The 17,009-nt window shown below is 55.9% G+C and overlaps 5 protein-coding genes across 5 annotated transcripts; 4 read left to right on the top strand and 1 right to left on the bottom strand.

The window, feature by feature from the left end:
• Positions 1–350: 350 nt before the first annotated feature.
• On the top strand, positions 351–2,750 carry B0H18DRAFT_1017886 (mitogen activated protein kinase-like protein). The gene is made up of 9 exons (XM_048029332.1): positions 351–817; positions 885–1,070; positions 1,123–1,183; positions 1,239–1,561; positions 1,636–1,740; positions 1,827–1,895; positions 1,961–2,026; positions 2,080–2,140; positions 2,203–2,750. Exons 1-9 carry the CDS (start codon positions 719–721, stop codon positions 2,286–2,288), a joined length of 1,056 nt encoding a protein of 351 aa, XP_047891417.1. The 5' UTR covers positions 351–718; the 3' UTR covers positions 2,289–2,750.
• A 1,285-nt stretch (positions 2,751–4,035) lies between these two features.
• On the top strand, positions 4,036–7,441 carry B0H18DRAFT_910291 (uncharacterized protein). Its single transcript, XM_048041542.1, has 4 exons — positions 4,036–4,436; positions 4,493–5,693; positions 5,751–6,073; positions 6,125–7,441. The coding sequence occupies exons 1-4, from the start codon at positions 4,422–4,424 to the stop codon at positions 7,250–7,252; spliced, it is 2,667 nt and encodes an 888-aa protein (XP_047891416.1). The 5' UTR covers positions 4,036–4,421; the 3' UTR covers positions 7,253–7,441.
• A 5,551-nt stretch (positions 7,442–12,992) lies between these two features.
• On the top strand, positions 12,993–14,322 carry B0H18DRAFT_1017872 (HPP family-domain-containing protein). The gene is made up of 5 exons (XM_048029331.1): positions 12,993–13,309; positions 13,339–13,457; positions 13,514–13,903; positions 13,945–14,060; positions 14,118–14,322. The coding sequence occupies exons 1-4, from the start codon at positions 13,237–13,239 to the stop codon at positions 14,047–14,049; spliced, it is 687 nt and encodes a 228-aa protein (XP_047891415.1). The 5' UTR covers positions 12,993–13,236; the 3' UTR covers positions 14,050–14,060; positions 14,118–14,322.
• Positions 14,323–15,291: 969 nt separating this feature from the next.
• B0H18DRAFT_513637 (uncharacterized protein) lies at positions 15,292–16,226 on the bottom strand. Its single transcript, XM_048038383.1, has 2 exons — positions 15,657–16,226; positions 15,292–15,607 (listed from the first exon to the last, which is right to left on the bottom strand). Exons 1-2 carry the CDS (start codon positions 15,938–15,940, stop codon positions 15,394–15,396), a joined length of 498 nt encoding a protein of 165 aa, XP_047891414.1. The 5' UTR covers positions 15,941–16,226; the 3' UTR covers positions 15,292–15,393.
• Positions 16,142–16,667, top strand: B0H18DRAFT_1120888 (uncharacterized protein; the record flags this gene model as incomplete). The annotated part of the gene is made up of 2 exons (XM_048034227.1): positions 16,142–16,214; positions 16,267–16,667. 2 exons carry the CDS (start codon positions 16,142–16,144, stop codon positions 16,665–16,667), a joined length of 474 nt encoding a protein of 157 aa, XP_047891413.1.
• Between the last annotated feature and the right edge of the window lie 342 nt (positions 16,668–17,009).

The following is a 17,009-nucleotide window of genomic DNA, read 5'->3' as shown; positions in this document are numbered from 1 at the left end:
TTACAAGCGTCTGATCGACAACGCAAATTGACGTCGTCACATACGATGTGTGTAATGGCTGTACTAACTCAAGAGTCAAGTGTTGTTACGTGTGTCCAGCCGTACGACTCCTGGACGAGGCTGAGCAGTGTCAGACAAAAGGAGAGACAGGAGGCTGTCTGTCGCACTGCTTGCCGTCCAAACCGAGAGAAGTTCTCACCAAACGGAAATGGCTCGCGGAACGAAGCCAGGCACGTCGCGTGAGAGGACGCCCACTCGCAATTGCTGCACAATTGTCTTCGCTGCGTTCTCCTTCATGCATTCGCTGTTTCACGATGCTCCGGCAGTCCTCATTCCCGTTGAAGCCCGTGGCACGAGCCGCTGAGGAGAGAAGGCTCGCCGAAGGGGCTCACGCATGGCGCGGTGGCTGATGATCAGGCAGCGCGCGATTGCCGCCGTCACGTCTGGCTGGGCAGCTGTGCACAATTGTCGCAGGTGGAGGTCGCTGACGGTTTCAGGCCGGAGAGGGACGTGGTCGGACATGCAGATCCGCGGGCGGGGGAGGCTCAAGACGAGAGGCGCTGCGCGGGAAGACAAAGAGCCGCGCACTGTTGCTGGGTTACACAATCGCTGCCCGAAACTCGGTATCCAGACAACAAACACTATATAGACACCAGCCACTCCCCGCTTGTCTCCGCCTTTCCCTCCACCCCCGACCCCCTCCTCGACGCCCACCACCATGCCTGAGCAGACCGCCACCCAGCCTGCAGCCAAGTCCAAGCACGGCCACGCCGCCTCGCAGGCCAGCCGGCTCCGCGCAAAGTGCGCTTCAACGTCGGTACGCACGATCGCCTCACTTTGGGAGCTTCCCTTCCTCATCCGCGGCTTCCATCCTAGGCTCGCAGTACCAGGTGCTTGATGTCGTCGGCGAAGGGGCCTACGGAATCGTATGTTCTGCGGTGCACAGATCCAGTGGGCGCAAGGTCGCCATCAAGAAAATCGCACCCTTTGACCATTCCATGTTCTGTCTGCGTACCCTGCGGGAGTTGAAGCTGTTAAAGTTCCTGAGCGAGGCCGGTGTTAGCGAAAACGTGAGTCGTGTTCACTATGTCGCCACCGTGTGCCACTGCAACTGTCGGCCAGATCATCTCTATTCTCGACATTATCAAGCCACCATCCATAGAGCAATTCAAGGAGGTTTATCGTACGTCCAATCCCAATGCTCTCGTCTACACATCCCTCCAATGCCTGCATCGCAGTGATCCAAGAACTCATGGAAACCGACATGCACCGTGTCATCCGGACACAAGACCTTTCTGACGACCACGCCCAATACTTCATCTACCAGACCCTCCGCGCACTCAAGGCGCTGCATTCCGCCGACGTCATCCACCGTGACCTCAAACCCTCCAACCTCCTCCTGAACGCGAACTGCGACCTCAAGGTCTGCGACTTTGGTCTCGCGCGGTCAGTAAAGACCGCCGAGCCATCGGGCACCGAAACGGGTTTCATGACCGAATACGTCGCGACGCGGTGGTACCGCGCACCGGAGATCATGCTTACATTCAAGCAATATACCAAGGCATGTCTTTACCTTTGTCTGTCTCGCCTTCGCGATTCCGCATGTGGCTGGGACTGACTGGTGCGCGCCTCCAGGCGATCGATATCTGGTCCGTCGGGTGCATCCTCGCGGAGATGCTCTCCGGCAAGCCACTATTCCCGGGACGCGACTACCACCATCAGCTCACCCTCATCCTCGACGTACTTGGCACCCCGACGCTCGACGAGTTTACGCGATCACGACGCGCCGGTCGCGCGACTACATCCGCGCGCTGCCCTTCCGCAAGCGCAAGCCGTTTGCGCAGCTCTTCCCGAACGCGAACGCACTGGCGGTGGACTTCTTGACGAAGAGCTTGGTGCGTAACGCTTGCGGAGGAGCAAGCGGGTCTGGTGTTGATGTCGTTTGTGTGCTGCGTTGCAGACGTTCGACCCCAAAAAGCGCATCACTGTCGAGGAGGCGCTGGCGCACCCATACCTCGAAGCATACGTACGTATTCGCCTCGTCGCCGCGGCTTCTTTCTCATCCTCCTCATCTGTTAGCACGATCCAGAAGACGAGCCCGTCGCACCGCCACTTGACCCGGAGTTCTTCGAGTTTGACTGTCAGTCATCTCCATCTGTGTGCCGATCACCTCGACTGACGTGTTGCCTCGCTTCGTTCCAGTGCACAAGGATGACATCAGTCGCGAACAGCTCAAGGAGCTCCTCTACGAGGAGATCTTGTCCTTCCGCGCGCCGCCCATCGTATAGGCCACGCCCTCGCTGCCCCGTCACCCCGTCCCGCCCATTCGTCTTCCAGACACCCTACCCATATCCACATGCCGTATATACACCCAATTCATCTCCAGACCATCTCGTCGTCAATCATACCGCTGCTGTCCATCTCTCACTTGTATACGTACGTCGGATCGACGCTGTGTCGCGCGTCTGCGGGCGGCGGGCTGAGCCGTGCTTGCTTGCTTGGGGTCGCGGGTCGGGTTACATAGCCTACGTGCAGTCCAAGTTGTGCTTTACTCCGTCGTGTACTTTATACCTGAACCAACATACGTGCGCCTGCACAATTCACGTCGCATGTTCTCGTACAAGTATTGGCGCTCATTTCGCCGTCCGCGTCCGCTGTGTCATGATGGCGTGTGGATTCCATATTGGCGTTGGGCTGTGAGACGCCGTATGGACGTGCAGTGCCTCGCTGCTGTTTTGTGGCGGTGGGCGGTTGGTGGCGGCGGTCGCTCGCCATGCTAGAGCCGGGACTCAATGTAGATCATCCGGTTACATCGGACTTCGGTGCTTGTTTTTCAAGATGGACAACATACGCACGGACGCTTGTCACCTGAATGAGCTTGCTTCCATTCCCCGTCGCGCCTTACATGCACATATGGCTGGCACTGCCACTGCTTGTTCTCTTTCGGGACTCTTCAGGAGATTGATGTCGCGCTCGGATGGTAGTCAGCTCGGAGTGGGGCGTAGATGTACAATCCCGTCGCGGTGACCGCCGTTGCATCATTACGCATCCCCCTGTCAGTTTATAGAGAGGAAGGAACGACGTCATAGCAATGTGTTAAACAGGCTCAGCTATGGAGCCCCACGTCCTATCGTATGTAATTGTGATTCGCACGACTTCGGCCCCTTCCGCACGATCATGAGTCACTCGGAGCTATGTCAGGCTATGCCCTCCTCGCTGACCCCGTGTCGGCTAACAGCAACTGTCGTCACACGAACCAGTAACCATACCTGCGCTACGCAAGTCAGAGCGGCCCGCATACTTGGATAACCGAATCCGCAAACACAAATTCGGAGGATAATCGTGCTCCGAGTCCAAGGACGGCAAGGCCGTTCCCCCTAGTAGACTGAAGAGTGAAACCCTGTTTTAATTACAGTCCGGGGCGTCATTACCAGTCAACACCGAGCACAACCACGCCCAGATGATGATGGGCGCATATAACGGTCGATCGATCAATAGTATGTCCAAGTCTATAAGTAGTTGCTGCCAACGTACGTTACGAACTTGAGCGTATCTTCCTGGCTGCATCGTCGGTGGCCACTCGCTTTGTCGAATTCGCTACCGAGACCATGTTATCAGCACGCGGGAGCGCATGATCTGGACTTCTCGCGACGACCGTTGAGCGAAAAATACAAGGCCTGAACAAGCCACATTCCATATCGGGCGGACAATGGCTGCGGCGCTGATGGGGCGGTGAGACAAACATCCACATATGGCAGTCGATCGAACACGTGCACGGCGCGTTGGTGGCGAAGTTGGGCGCTCCCTGTCTCCCTCATCGTCCTCACGCGCCAGACCGCCGCCGCCCTCCGTGTAATCCTCGTAGGTCGCGCGCAAATTGAATCTTAGCACTGCCATTGTCGCAGAGTGAAATAATTGCACCGTGTCAGTGCGGAAGGTAAGTCATATCGCAGCTACTCAGGTGTGGCGAGAACGCGTCGCTGAGTCACAAGTTGAAGCCACACAGTTATCCGTGGCCCATCAGCCAATACGTCCTTTTGGCGAATGCTTGTGCCCCAAAATCGATATGCCTCGCCGCTCAAAAGCTTCGTGATGCGGGCTCCTCCTCCGCATTTCCCCCCTTCTCACCACGGAAGTACTCGAACCGCCTGCTACACCGCTGAGGACATCGATATGGCGGACAAAGTGACGCCTCACAAAGGTCCTGTGCAAGGGGAACCCACTAACGCCGCCGACGTACGGCAGCAGAGCCAGAAAAACGCGAAGGCGTGGAAGATCGAAGTGTACGACCGCATTGTCGAGGCAGTGCCTGACATCAATGTCTTCCTGGCAGAGTTTGTCCACTCTGAGAAGCCGATCCCCCTTGTCCCGACAACAGGTTCAAAGCTAAAGTGCCTACGGGGAAAGGAAAGGAGTTTAGCATGTACGAACCTCTAGTGAGTGGCGTTGCCCCACTTCATACTCACCGATTGACTGTTGCGCGCATTCATAGATACAGGGCCTCACCAGTCTGGTTCAACACTTCCCCAAGGGGAAATTACCGACATTCCTTAATCACGCGCACCGTACGATGCAATCCCCGTTTGCTCTGTGCGACGAGGAGCAACATGAAACAAAGCCGGACGTCATCGCGACAGTCCCCGGGCTTCCGTGTATCCCACCTACGCATCGCTGGCGACACGTTGCGCTCGTCTTCGAGGCTAAATCTTGTGACAGCGACGATCCGATGGAGACCATCACGGAGACGCACGAGGAGACACTCGTCCAGCTGGCGAAGAGCGCACGCAACATCATGCTTGCCCAGGGGCGATTATTCGCCTTCGTCGTCGGGATCTACGGACACAAGGCACGCATCTTCCGCTTCGATCGTGCAGGGGCCGTATGTTCTCCGTTGTTCAATTACGTGACGAAACCCGAAATTCTGCACGAGTTCTTATGGCGCTTTCTCAACCCGAAGACGAAGGGTTGCGTGGTAGTTGGTGACGATCCGACATCAAATATGGGCACTCGCAAGGACCGCGCAAGGGTGCAAAAATTGACGCAGAAGTACGATCCTTTCTACAAGTACACGGCGGAGAATAGGAAGGCGGTCCGTCGCTTTAAGGTGACTCACGACAAGGGCGTGACGGAGTATCTGGCGTACAAGCTGATATTCGTCAACCCGCGGCTCTTCTCGCGCGCGACGACGATCTGGGAGGCCTTTGAACTTAACAAAAAGGGCGAAGGGACGGGCAAGCGTGTCGTCATCAAGGAGGCTTGGCGACAGTTTGCGCGACCGTCTGAGATCGGATTCTACCGGGCGATGCGGGAGGCGGCAGACGAGGCGGAGGAGGGTGCGGCATTGTCCCTATCCGGTGTCGCTGATTTCGAGTACGGTGACGACCTTGGCTTGCGCGAGGCGATGGAGCTTGACAAAATAGCCCGCCGCGATGCGTCTGGCACGAGCGACGATGACAACACTCCCGCGGCTTCCTTTTCCGAAGAACCGAATGACCCGGACGCATTCCCCCGCTTAAAGGTGCCCTACTGGCAAGTTTTGGGGCATCGGACCGTTACCGCGCGCTGTCGTGACGCAATCCACGAGCACAATGAGCGCGGGCATGTGCGTCTGGTTTTGAACTCGATCGGCACGCCCATCACAGAGTTTGAGTCGACATATGAGCTCGTTCGCGCTCTGCGCGATGCCATCGAAGGTGCGCGGAACTCATCATCGAATAGTGTACGTAAATCTCACACTTGTTTTATGGCAGGTCATAGGCAGGCATACCTGGCTGGTATCGTTCACCGGGATATCAGCAAAGGCAACGTCATGATTGCAAGGAGGATTGACGGTCCCTCTTCGGGCTTTATACACGACCTCGACTACGCGTGCAGTTGGAAGCGCTTCTTGGCGAGCAAAGGGAAGTCCGTCAATCTGGAGAGCTGGAAACAACACGCTCGCGGCGAATACGCGCCTATCAAGCAACGCATACTAGAGAATATGATGCGAAAGATGAACGGGGGCCCAGCAGGCAACGACGACAAGAAACCGGCGACCACAGGGGATCCTAAGGTGGATAACAAGCAACGCACGGTGATTCGCATCGTCGATATATTGTAGCCGACTGCTAATGCACTGTAATAGGGCACGCTGCATTTCATGGCTGTCGAGGTTCTTTCTGGCCACGTTACCCATGAAGCTCGCCATGACCTGGAATCCTTCTACTGGCTCCTGGTGTGGATAGTCCTCCGACACACGGCATTCATTCATCCGAACGGGGAATGGGCATGGCACGAGCTCTTTGGCGCTGGAACGATCGCGAGCTGCTGCACACTCAAGGAGTCGTGGCTCAAGCGAGGCTACACTCCAGTCATGGTAATGCAAAATATGCCGCTCACTACGCTCCTGGAGGAGTTCCGACAGCTGTGCAAGACGAACTTCGACAACGAGGATTTGAAGAAGCAGTGCATGACCCATGAAGACGTCTTGAATATTTTCAACAAGGCTCTGGAGAATCCTGGCGCTTGGCCTCAGGACGACCGTGCGAAGCCCTGGACTCTGCCGAAGAGCGACCAATCAGACCAGGTCCCGGGCATGGAAGAGCGCTCAGGTCAGGCTCGTACCAAGGGTACCTTGACCTACACTTCTGCGGCAGCATCACGTAGTGCATCTCGACTCGGCGCTCGACTTCAACCGAAGAAGCGTCCCGAGAGTCCACCAGCCCCCTCGACCTCGAAAGCACAGCCAAATGAAGAGCATACGGACACGGATACAGCCGAGTCCGATGTCGATGAGTCCGACAGAGGTCCTGCGAAACGGACGGCACGCTCGCGCTCTGCCGGCAAACGACGAGTAGCTGGCCAACACACGTCCACCACAATGTCTCATGCATCGGGCAGTAATGAGGTTCCGCCTTCCAGTGGCAGCGAGTCACTCAAGCGGCATCGGTCGGGTTATGCTTTGCGCTCAGTGCAGACGACGAAGGTGGAGGATGTCCGGCAATCTGCGAGGAGCACGTCTCGCAAGATGGGACCTCCGCCCGCTCCGAGAACCCGCTCTGGCGGGTCGCAGAGCCAGTCTGCGAGCCGCCCTATCAGTGCGCAGGGTGTGGCGTCGAAGAGGGGTAGTAGCGCAACGAAGCGGACTCGTGCGCGCGGAGGCGATGTGGAAGTCGAGGACGATGCCGGCGCATCGCACTCGTCGAAACGGCAAAGGAAGCTCAGCCAGCCTGAGACGGGCCAGGGCTCGCAGAAGTCCCGGGTCAGGCGATAACGAAACCGTGCGTCGGTATTGTGTAGTTCGCTTTAAGCATGACGCATGAGAGGTGGTATTGACATTGTAACAGTATCTGAGCTCGTCTCTGAGGTTCTACTTTGTACTTTTCGTACACTCGCAGCGATTCGCATGTTCTACCTCTTCATGGCTGGCTGCGTGCCGTCAGTTCTCGAATCGATCCGGGTTGGACTACATCAATCTTCGTATTTTATGTAAGATACAAGGCGCTAGCGCTACTCACCAGGCCAGTCTCAGTGCAAGTGAGCGCAGCTCAACAGTGGCTCGGCGCATGGCCGTTCTTCTCATAATCGTCGCTGCCAGTGAGTACGAGTTCCCAGCGACTTCCTCATGTCGTGATTATGTCGCACTGCCGCACATCCAACCATAGCAGCTACTTGCCACCGGCATACATTGCCCCGAGGACTTCAGATCGATCTTCCAATACCTACTCAGAACTACTACCCCTTTGCCACGAACTGCACGAAGATCCATGTCAATTGTACTGCAATGGGTTCGTATGTGGCTTCACGCTTCAAGGGTTGTATGGCATTCTGTGCACGGCTTCTGGTGCTTCCTGAAGGCTGCTATGCACGGACAACACAGGGTCCGGGTGCCAGCGGACTCAAGAGCTCATGACTGACTTTGGGATGCGGCAGACCTGATGAGACTAGGGACCCAGTGTCGTCTAGGTGACTGTATACTAGTGCTTGTTTTTTCATGAGACTTCAAGTTCGTGAGGAGAATTGATCCGTATATAGCTGTAGATTCTGTACGCCATTTGGCCCTTCGCGCGACCCCGAAGCTATGTCCTCCGAGTCCTCGACGACGGCCTGAGTCTGACCAGTTACATCTACTGACACAGCTAGAACCGCGCAGGCCAACAGCAACTGTCGTCGGCCGTCAGACACACGAGCCAGTAACTATACCCGCACTACATGCAGTCAGAGTCCGCAAAGACAATCTGAATCCGCAATACAAATTTGTAAGATGATCGTACCGTCAAGAAGCAAGGTCACGGTCATTTTCCCTATAGAAGACTTGTTTCATCACGGTCCGGCGCGTCATGCACCAGTAGGCAGGACTTCACCTGGCTCAGAATGTTGAGCGCCAGATACCGGTCGATCGGCCCTACATAAGTATCTCTCGAACACCCGTACCACTGAGTAGTAGCGGTACTAGGGGAAACGTGACGAGTCAATATTGTGACAGACTCTACTAGCATAAGCCTGAGTACTATCTCTATCCTGGCTTGCATCGTCGGTGAATTACAGCTGTACCTTTTTGAGTATCGCTACCGAGCCGATATCATCAGCACGCAGTGGCGTCTGGAAAGGCATGATCTAGACTTCTCTCGACGACCGTTAAGCAAAACAGCACAAGGGACTGAGTTGGAACCAGGTGCCTTCCATATCGGGCGGACAATGGCTGATGTGGGCGGTGAGACAATGTCCACATATGGCAGGTCGTACGAACACGTGCACGGCGCGTTGGTGGCGGATTCGGGTGCTTCCTGTTCAACGCGACCGTAGAACGCGAACGCCCACCGTGTACCGCTCGCCGCTCGCGCTCGAATTAACGCTAGAACCTTCATTTCTGCGCAGTGAGTTCAAAACATCGCGCAAGTGCAGAAAATAAGTCTTATCGCAGCTACTAACTTCAGATTAGGTTTGGCAGAACGTATCGCTGACCACACAGATATTGGTGGACCATCAGCGCTTCAGCCGACACGTCCATTTGATTGCTTGTGTCGCAGAATCGATATGCCTCGCCGCTCAAAAGCTTTGGCGGTGCGGGCTCCTCTGCATTTCTTCCCTTACCACGAGAGTATTCGAACCGCCTGCTGTACCGCTGAGGACATTGTCATGGCCGACAAAGTTACGCCTTACAAAGGCCCTCTGCAACCTGTGGTGACAGACGTGTCGAGCAACCTGGAGAAGAGCGAGAGTAACGCAAAATCGTGGAACACCGAGATCTTCGAGCGGATCGTCGAGCCCGAGATAAAAATCAAGACCTTCTTGCAAGAGTTCGTCCCGTCGAAACAGAAGACCTTCAAATGTCCTGATACAAAATTCATGGCGACGGTTCCGACTGGTAAAGGAAAGGAGTTGAAGATGTATAGGCCGCTAGTAAGCACCACTCGTGCAGATGTCCTGGCCGCTACTGAAAGCACCTTGCAGGTGAAAGGCCTCACAAGCCTGGTCCGCAACATTCCCGATGACAAGCGGCCTATGTTTCACAACCATGCCCATCAAACCATGCGATCCCCGTTTGCGATGTGCGACGACGAAGAGCACTCCACGAAGCCGGATGTTATAGCGAGGATTCCGGGGCTTCCATACATCTCGCCTGCTGATCGCTGGAGGAACGTCGCGCTTGTATTCGAAGTGAAAGCTACTGCCGCGCAAGATCCCATGGTGCGGCATGCGGCCGAGCATGAGGACACGCCCATCCAGCTGGCCAAGAGCGCGTGTAACATCATGTCCGCGCAGGGACGATTGTTCGCATTCGTGGTCGGGATCTATGGACACGAGGCACGCATCTTCCGATTCGATCGAGCAGGGGCTGTATGTTCTCCGTCGTTCAACTACGCAGAGAATCCCAAGCTCCTGCACGAGTTCTTCTGCCGCTTCCTCAACCCTACGCTCAAAGCTTGTGTGGTAGTCGGCGGCGATCCCACGTCCAGTCTTGGCACCCACAAGGAACGTATGCAGGCACAGGAGCTGGCGGCTGAGCACGACCCTTCATACGAGTATATGCCGGAAAACAGGAAGGTGGTCCGTCGATTCGTAGTGACGGAGGGCAAAACCAAGAAGACGTATCTAGCCTACAAGCTGATATCCGTCAATCCACGGCTCTTTTCGTGCGCGACGACGATCTGGGAGGCGTTCGAACTTGACAAAGAGGGCGAAGCGACAGGCAGGCACGTTGTCATCAAAGACACCTGGCGGCAGTTTGTACGGCCATCGGAGATAGATTTTTATCTCATGGTGCAGGAGGCTGTGGCTGAGGAGGCGGAGGAAGGTGTAACATTAGCGGAATACGGGGTTGCCAAGATCGTGTGCAGCGATGATCTAGGGTTGCGCGAGGCCAAGGCCCTCAATAAGAAGGCCAAGACGAAGTCCAAGGCGAAAGAGTACGTTGGTGATTTCCCGAGACTGAAGGTGCCTTGCGCGCGTGTACTGGGACACCGGACTGTCTCTGCCGGGCATTATGGCAAGGGCCTTGAACACAACGAGCGAGGACAGATGCGGCTCGTTTTCGAGACCATTGGAAAGCCAATCACGATTTCGACTCGACGTACGAGTGGTTAGTGCTCTCCGTGACGCAATTGAAGGTGCGTCGTGCCTACCTTGTTATGATGACGTTGACGAGTGTGCTGCGATAGGGCATCGACGAGCGTATGAGGCTGGCGTTATTCACCGAGATGTCAGTGGCGGCAACGTCATGATAGGCAGAAGAGCAGACGGAACGTCCTTCGGCTTCATTCATGACTTCGACCATGCATTCAACTGGAAGGCGTTCTTGGTGAGCAAGAACATCCCATCCGAATTGCACAGCTGGGAACAATACGCTGGGGCAGAATATGGACGCGACTGGCGGGAGCAGGCGGGAGAGTCGAGTGCGGTGGAATGGAGCGACAGTGATGACAATTCGAGTAGCGAACCAGCTCAATGCATGCCGAACAACTCGACCAGTCAACGCGAGCAACCCACCACGAAGGACTCGAAACTTGATCATAAGCAACGCACGGTGAGCCAGTCATCTTGTTCGCGTGTCTGACGATTGCTGATCATTGACAGGGGACGTTATATTTCATGGCCGTCGAGGTACTTGACGAGAGCTTCAGCGTCACGCACGAAGCTCGGCACGACCTCGAATCCTTCTATTGGCTGCTGGTATGGATAGTCCTACGCCATACAGCGTACATTCATGCCAAAGGAGACCGTGCGTGGCATACACTTTTTGACGGGGGGACAATAGAGAATTGCCTGTCACTCAAGATGAAGTGGCTGAACAAATCAAAAAAGCGGCCTCTCAAAGTCGAGGGAAATGAGAGGCTCACGCGGCTATTGGAGAAGTTCCGAAAGCTCTGCAAGACGAACAATGATAACCTTAACCTGGAGCACAGCTGCATGACGCATGAACAGGTCCTCGATCTCTTCAATCACGCTCTGGAGAAACAGCATGCGTGGCCTGAGAACGACCGGGCAAAACCATGGACTCCGCCCAAAGGTAGAGCGGACGAACCGGATGCTATGGAGAAGCGGTCAGGGCAGTTACGCACGAAGGGGACCCTCACCTATACCACTCAGGGCGCGGGGCGCAGTGCATCTAAGCGCGATACACAGCGTCGAGCAGAGAAGCGTCCCGCAGCTCCAAATCCTACCCCCGATTCGGACGCCCAGTCTGATGACGGACGGGCGGGTGCAAACGTGCCGAACGTAGGTACTTCCAAGCGTGGAGCAACTTCAGGCGCGGTTCGAGGCAAGCGACGGCCTGCTGCTCTACATACCTTGACTACGTCGGCCCATACATCAGGAGGCCACGAAGTCCCGCCTTCGACCAACAGCGACTCGGTGGAGAAGCATCCGCACTATGATCTGCGCTCGGCGAAGACGAAGAAGGTAGACGAGGGTCAGCAATCCGCGAGGAGCACGTCTCGCGAGATGGGACCTCCGCCCGCCCCAAGGACGCGTTCTGGCCGCTCGCAGACCCAGTCTTCAAGCCGTCCTGCTGGTAGGCAAGACGTGGCGTCGAAGAGGGGGAGCAGCACGTCGAAGCGGACTCGTGCCAGTGCGCGCGGAGGCGACGACGTGGTTGAGGACGACGCTGATGTATCGCATTCGTCGAAACGTCAAAGGACGCTCAGCAAGCCTCAGCCTCGGACCAGCCAGAGCTCTCGCAAGCCCCGGTCCAGGCGGTGACAGAATGCCGGTCTGTGCTTTCGTCGGTCAGACGGTATAATAGTTGGCCTGGTGTATGACGCATGAGGTGATACTGACATTGTGGACTGTATCATACTAGTAGTTCGTCTCCGAAGTATCTGTATCTGGCTTGTATTTATTCGTGCGCGTCATTATGGAGGAGACGGAATCATTCTGACGCCGTAGCGTGGCGCTGCTTGGTCGTTTTCGCGTCTGAATCTGAGGCGCGAGTACGGTGATATCGGGACTCCTATCACTATCATTTAACTTTCCCGATAGTACGTATGGAGTTCAGGTGGCGTCAATTCTGGAGTCCTGCGTTGATATAGGTCCGTGCCTACTGGAAGCACCGAACGTACCGTGTCCACGTTATTGATGTGCTATCTCAACTTGGTTGACTAGAGAAATCTCGGATTGATCTTCGAAACCTCAAGCTGGCTAGCGATGTGTTCAGTGCGTGCATAGCTAGTACCTTCGGTGTATTGGCCTTCAATTCTCAACCGCAGGCCCTTTTACTCACCGCCCTGGAGCTCGATATTCACCGGCCGCTGCGTCCGACGCATAAATAACACTCCTACTCACCGGTTGAATTAAGCTACTCGGATGGATCGATGAGAAATCCCGACGACGTGGACGCCCCATGATGGTCCCTCCTCCCGCGGGCGAGGAAGCTTGGAAGGTCAAGTTGGCAGAGCCGCGCACGTAAGCCTATACTAAAATTCTATATATGGTAATGTGCTCCGGCCTGTCCCGGGTAGTTGCGAAAACATTGCTCATTGAGCGCCAGATGTAGTTCCGAGCCTCCTCCGAGTCCGCCTGCTTGAGTCACGGCGCAGGGCATTGCAGGCGCGCAGAAGACGTCCTCAAATATTTATACGGTTGTGGATATCCATGCATGGCCGGCCGTCTTTCACCGCTCAACTCCTCAGGTTCGCCCCGCCCACCTCTGGTGTCATTCAGTCCAGTTCAAGGCACGGCGGGTAATACTCGAATATTTCATCAAGCGATCAGTATTTCCTCTGGACTAGTCAGTTGTTGCTGACCCTCCTATACTCAATGTCATACATGCCGAATTCAACTCATCGTCTCGCTCACTATCCACCATGGATTACTCGTTGGCTTGGGTATCGTGCAACACCGCCGCCAAACCGCTCGCAGTACCTCGTCTGGTTTTGGTCTTCATCGGTGCTTTCTCCGGACTATGCGTTTTACAAGCCGTGTTTGGCCACGCACGATATTTCATTGACCGCGGCGTGCCTTCCATGATTGCATCCTATGTGAGTCAATTCGTGAAAAGATTTGAACGTAGTAGGCTCACATAGAATCTGAACAGGGTGCGTCAGCCGTCCTATGCTACGGTGCGATCGAGGCACCTCTCGCGCAGCCTCGCGCTCTCATCGGCGGACACTTCATCTCTGCCCTCTTGGGGCTATGCATCACCAAGCTCTTCTCGCTCAGCCCGCACTTCGAGTCCATCCGGTGGCTCGCCGCGTCCCTCTCCACGTCCGCCGCCATCGTCGCAATGCAAATCACCGGAACGACACATCCGCCCGCAGGCGCGACGGCCCTGCTTCCCGCGCTAGACGACGACGTATGGCACCTCAGCTGGTATTACCTCCCCGTCGTCCTCCTGTCGAGCATGCTCGTGCTAGTGACGGCGCTGCTGGTGAACAACGTGCAGAGGAGGTACCCGACGTTCTGGTTCACGCCGGCGATACCGGCTGTGGCGAAGACATTGCGGATCTGGGCGCACCAAACGCACAGCAGAATTGTGCGAACGGCTCCGCGAGCATGTCTTCCTCAACCACGGCTGCCGCTCCTGCGCCTAGCACGAATGAAAAACAAGTGACTAGGAATGATATAGTTTGAAAGTCATGACGGTACGTGTATCATGTCCCGGATCACAAGTGCGGTCTGACTGAAAACTGGTTTTGAAGGATGTGGTCTGTGAACGCAATACGTCGCGGAAGCAAGTGGCTGAAACCAACTCATCTCCGGAGTATCGCAATTCTCAAGCAGGCTTCATGGAATTCGTCGTACGGAGTACTGCCCACTATGTACGCTAGCCAGAGACACGCCGCTCCGGGAACAGCTGTGGACGATAGTACGGTGCAGAGTGAACAAAGCATTATATCCCCGTCTCCTAATCGGACAACCTCCACCACTCAAGATCTTTGTTTGAGGCTCAAGCATACACCACTCTAATCGTTGGTCGGACTGAATTGCGACGTCAAACTATGCCAAACTAAGTATCGTACAAAATATTGCCACCAGTTCCTTCCTTCGCCATCCAATCTATGGCGTTCACCTCGCCGCAGGTCGTATTAGTGCCCGGACGGGAAGCCCGTAAAGATCGGTCCGGGGGCTTCAGGGTGGTCCGCTACCTGGCGCCTCTCACCTCGCCGGAGTCTGCGCTCGTCGTGTGCGTCGGCCGGATGACGGTGATCGTCTCGGGGACGAACGTCGTCGTGCGTGTGATGTGCGTGATGGTCACGGTGCGCGTCTGGGTGGATTCCGCCGGCGGGGCAGGAACTGAGACGAGGGTGGGTCAGAATCAGGGAAGGCGGACTACTAGTGAAGGTGCGAGGTTACTCACCGGCGTTGACACCGAGTGTTGCGCATGCTGCGACGAGAAGGGCAAGCGCTGTCTTCGAGGAGCCGAACATCGTGTTGAACAGAGGATCGAGGTGTCTCTGCAAATGTGCGGCGGTGGGCTGTGTTGTGAATCTTAGTTTACCATTCACGCATGCTATATACCCGTCATGTCGGTCGGCGAGCTGTCCACCGTTTGTCACGCCAAGTCGGTTACAGAGCGGAGATTCCGACGTTCGTGTGGTCATCGAGCAGGCCTTTCGTGAGGCTCGGCGTTGCGTGATGTCATCTTCCGCAGGTCTGCTTGATTTCATGCGACGTACAACACATCATATTCAGCAACAGAGAGGTCACACGACAAGGCAAAACAACTACAGAACTGTTCTCCCCTTCATCCCGGTAAGCGTTGAACGTTGAACGTTGAGGCCGGAGTCCAATCATGGTTGCAACGTCGGAGCCGACGACAGCTCGATCGCCGGATGTTCCTGAACGCCCACACACGATCGAGCGCGTCAGTATTATCGGTGCCGCTTTCTGTGGAGCGCTGTGGATTTCAACGATACACCGAGTGAAGCGGGGATCGTCCAAATTCCAATGAGTAACTCAGCTGTGGTGAAGAAGTTATCGCGGTTTGTGCCGTTGGGCCGTGCTGCTAATATGTGAGACCTCCACTATCGCAGTCTGATATCTCGCAAGGATGTCATTGAGTAACTCACCAACTGCCGACACATTGGTACGCGTCATATGTAGCGCGTAAGTAGGACAGGCGGGAAGTCCCGATTTAGACTGTGCGCCTTTGGTTCCGCCGCGGTGCCATACGGTGGAGCGGTCATTCCTAAACCTTGTGAGTTTGGGGCTGCATAGTTGCTAAGCTGAAAACACACCGACATTCGTACCTTGGGGCTTGAACACGAACGACGGGGCCGCCGAGGTGGCGAATCGTATCGCCGTGCGGAAAAATTGAAGGCCCAGCCTGATGGTAGCATCCGACAACGATGGAGTGACATAACACATTACGCATGGTTATTCCGTGCGCAAGGAGGGGAGCGGCGGGTATTGCGATGTGTTTAGGCAGCGGGCTCGGTCGGGTATGATGCAGTGAAGGAGCAGGCCGCTGGGAGCATGCAATGCGGGCCGTTGAAATCCGGGGCGGCCTGACGACCTGCATGCCTCATTTGTTACCGAGCAGACGTATTCGGGACATGGTCTCGCCGAGGACACATTGGTATCGTCATTGCAGGGCTTCGTGACTCTGACCTAAACTTCGAAGAGTATATAGACAGCGGTGTCCGGGTCCGGGGACACAGTTATCGATCCGCCGCATTCACGTTTTTGCTCGCACATCTTCGCCTGCCAGCACCGGTCCGCCATGATCTTCAACGCCAAGTTCACTTCCCTTGCCGCGGTCGTCGTGGCAGCTTGCACCTACGGTGCCCAAGCCTGTGAGTACCGCCAAACCCCATGAAGCAGTTGTCCTTACCCTACCTCCCGCAGCGCCCGCCGGGCCGATCTCTATCACCCTCACGACCACGACGGTGACGCAGACGATCACGAGGCAGTCAATTACGACCGCCACCGCGTCGGCCACGCCTCCCGCCGACATGAACGGCGGTGGTGCGGAAGTGCAGAAGCGCCAGGACAGCTCCGACGACGGGACCGTGCTGAGCGGTGTGTTGGGCACGCAGCCGTTCACCATCACCATCCCGCCGCTGCTTTGCCTCCCGACCCCGACGTCCAGCGGCTCGTCTGCTGCTCCCACGAACGGCACCAGTCAGGGGCACCACCACCACAGCGACAACGGCACCGTCAGCTCGTCGACTACGGACAGCGCCTTCTCATCGGCCTCGTCAACGGACGTCTCGAGCTCGAGCGCGACCGCCACAACGGTGTCTTGAAATGTGGTACGAAAACAGCCGAATGTAGACAACGGCGATTGCGAACAGCATAGGACACACCTGTATACGAAAGGATTGTACATTAGCATATGAATCGAATATTCCGACGTCCTCTGACCACGCACTTCGCGTTCGGTTGCTGCCAAAGTGGTGTGTTTTGGGAAAAACCGCATGCGTCCCTTAACGGTTGTTAACTCGAATTGAACTCTGGGCATCACATAGATTAGGTCACCAACTCGAAGAGAAATTGGAACCCACTGAGTACACCTGTATCATTACGCCACCTTCGCTCAACACGTTCGGTGAGCTGCGAGCGGGCGGCATGCTTTGGGCATGCTTCAC

The sequence above is a fragment of the Fomitopsis serialis genome (assembly GCF_022376445.1).
Source record: "Fomitopsis serialis strain Sig1Antser10 chromosome Unknown B0H18scaffold_53, whole genome shotgun sequence".
NCBI lineage: Eukaryota > Fungi > Basidiomycota > Agaricomycetes > Polyporales > Fomitopsidaceae > Fomitopsis > Fomitopsis serialis.
The sequence above is the reverse complement of the archived record's forward strand: the minus strand, read 5'-3'. Positions and strand labels throughout refer to the sequence as shown.

What these genes read in the sequence shown, in the direction of transcription:
- B0H18DRAFT_513637 (XM_048038383.1), bottom strand. Translation starts at nt 15,940, where the DNA reads ATGCAGGTCGTCAGGCCGCCCCGGATTTCAACGGCCCGCATTGCATGC. An exon ending in GCCCCAAGGTACGAATGTCG is followed by an intron (nt 15,608 to 15,656) that starts GTGTGTTTTCAG and finishes CACAAGGTTTAG; the next exon opens with GAATGACCGCTCCACCGTAT.
- B0H18DRAFT_1017886 (XM_048029332.1), top strand. Translation starts at nt 719, where the DNA reads ATGCCTGAGCAGACCGCCACCCAGCCTGCAGCCAAGTCCAAGCACGGC. An exon ending in AGGCCGGTGTTAGCGAAAAC is followed by an intron (nt 1,071 to 1,122) that starts GTGAGTCGTGTT and finishes ACTGTCGGCCAG; the next exon opens with ATCATCTCTATTCTCGACAT. An exon ending in AGCTCACCCTCATCCTCGAC is followed by an intron (nt 1,741 to 1,826) that starts GTACTTGGCACC and finishes CCCTTCCGCAAG; the next exon opens with CGCAAGCCGTTTGCGCAGCT.
- B0H18DRAFT_910291 (XM_048041542.1), top strand. An exon ending in TCTGCGCGATGCCATCGAAG is followed by an intron (nt 5,694 to 5,750) that starts GTGCGCGGAACT and finishes GTTTTATGGCAG; the next exon opens with GTCATAGGCAGGCATACCTG. An exon ending in TGGATAACAAGCAACGCACG is followed by an intron (nt 6,074 to 6,124) that starts GTGATTCGCATC and finishes GCACTGTAATAG; the next exon opens with GGCACGCTGCATTTCATGGC.
- B0H18DRAFT_1017872 (XM_048029331.1), top strand. Translation starts at nt 13,237, where the DNA reads ATGTCATACATGCCGAATTCAACTCATCGTCTCGCTCACTATCCACCA. An exon ending in CTTCCATGATTGCATCCTAT is followed by an intron (nt 13,458 to 13,513) that starts GTGAGTCAATTC and finishes GAATCTGAACAG; the next exon opens with GGTGCGTCAGCCGTCCTATG. An exon ending in TCACGCCGGCGATACCGGCT is followed by an intron (nt 13,904 to 13,944) that starts GTGGCGAAGACA and finishes CCAAACGCACAG; the next exon opens with CAGAATTGTGCGAACGGCTC.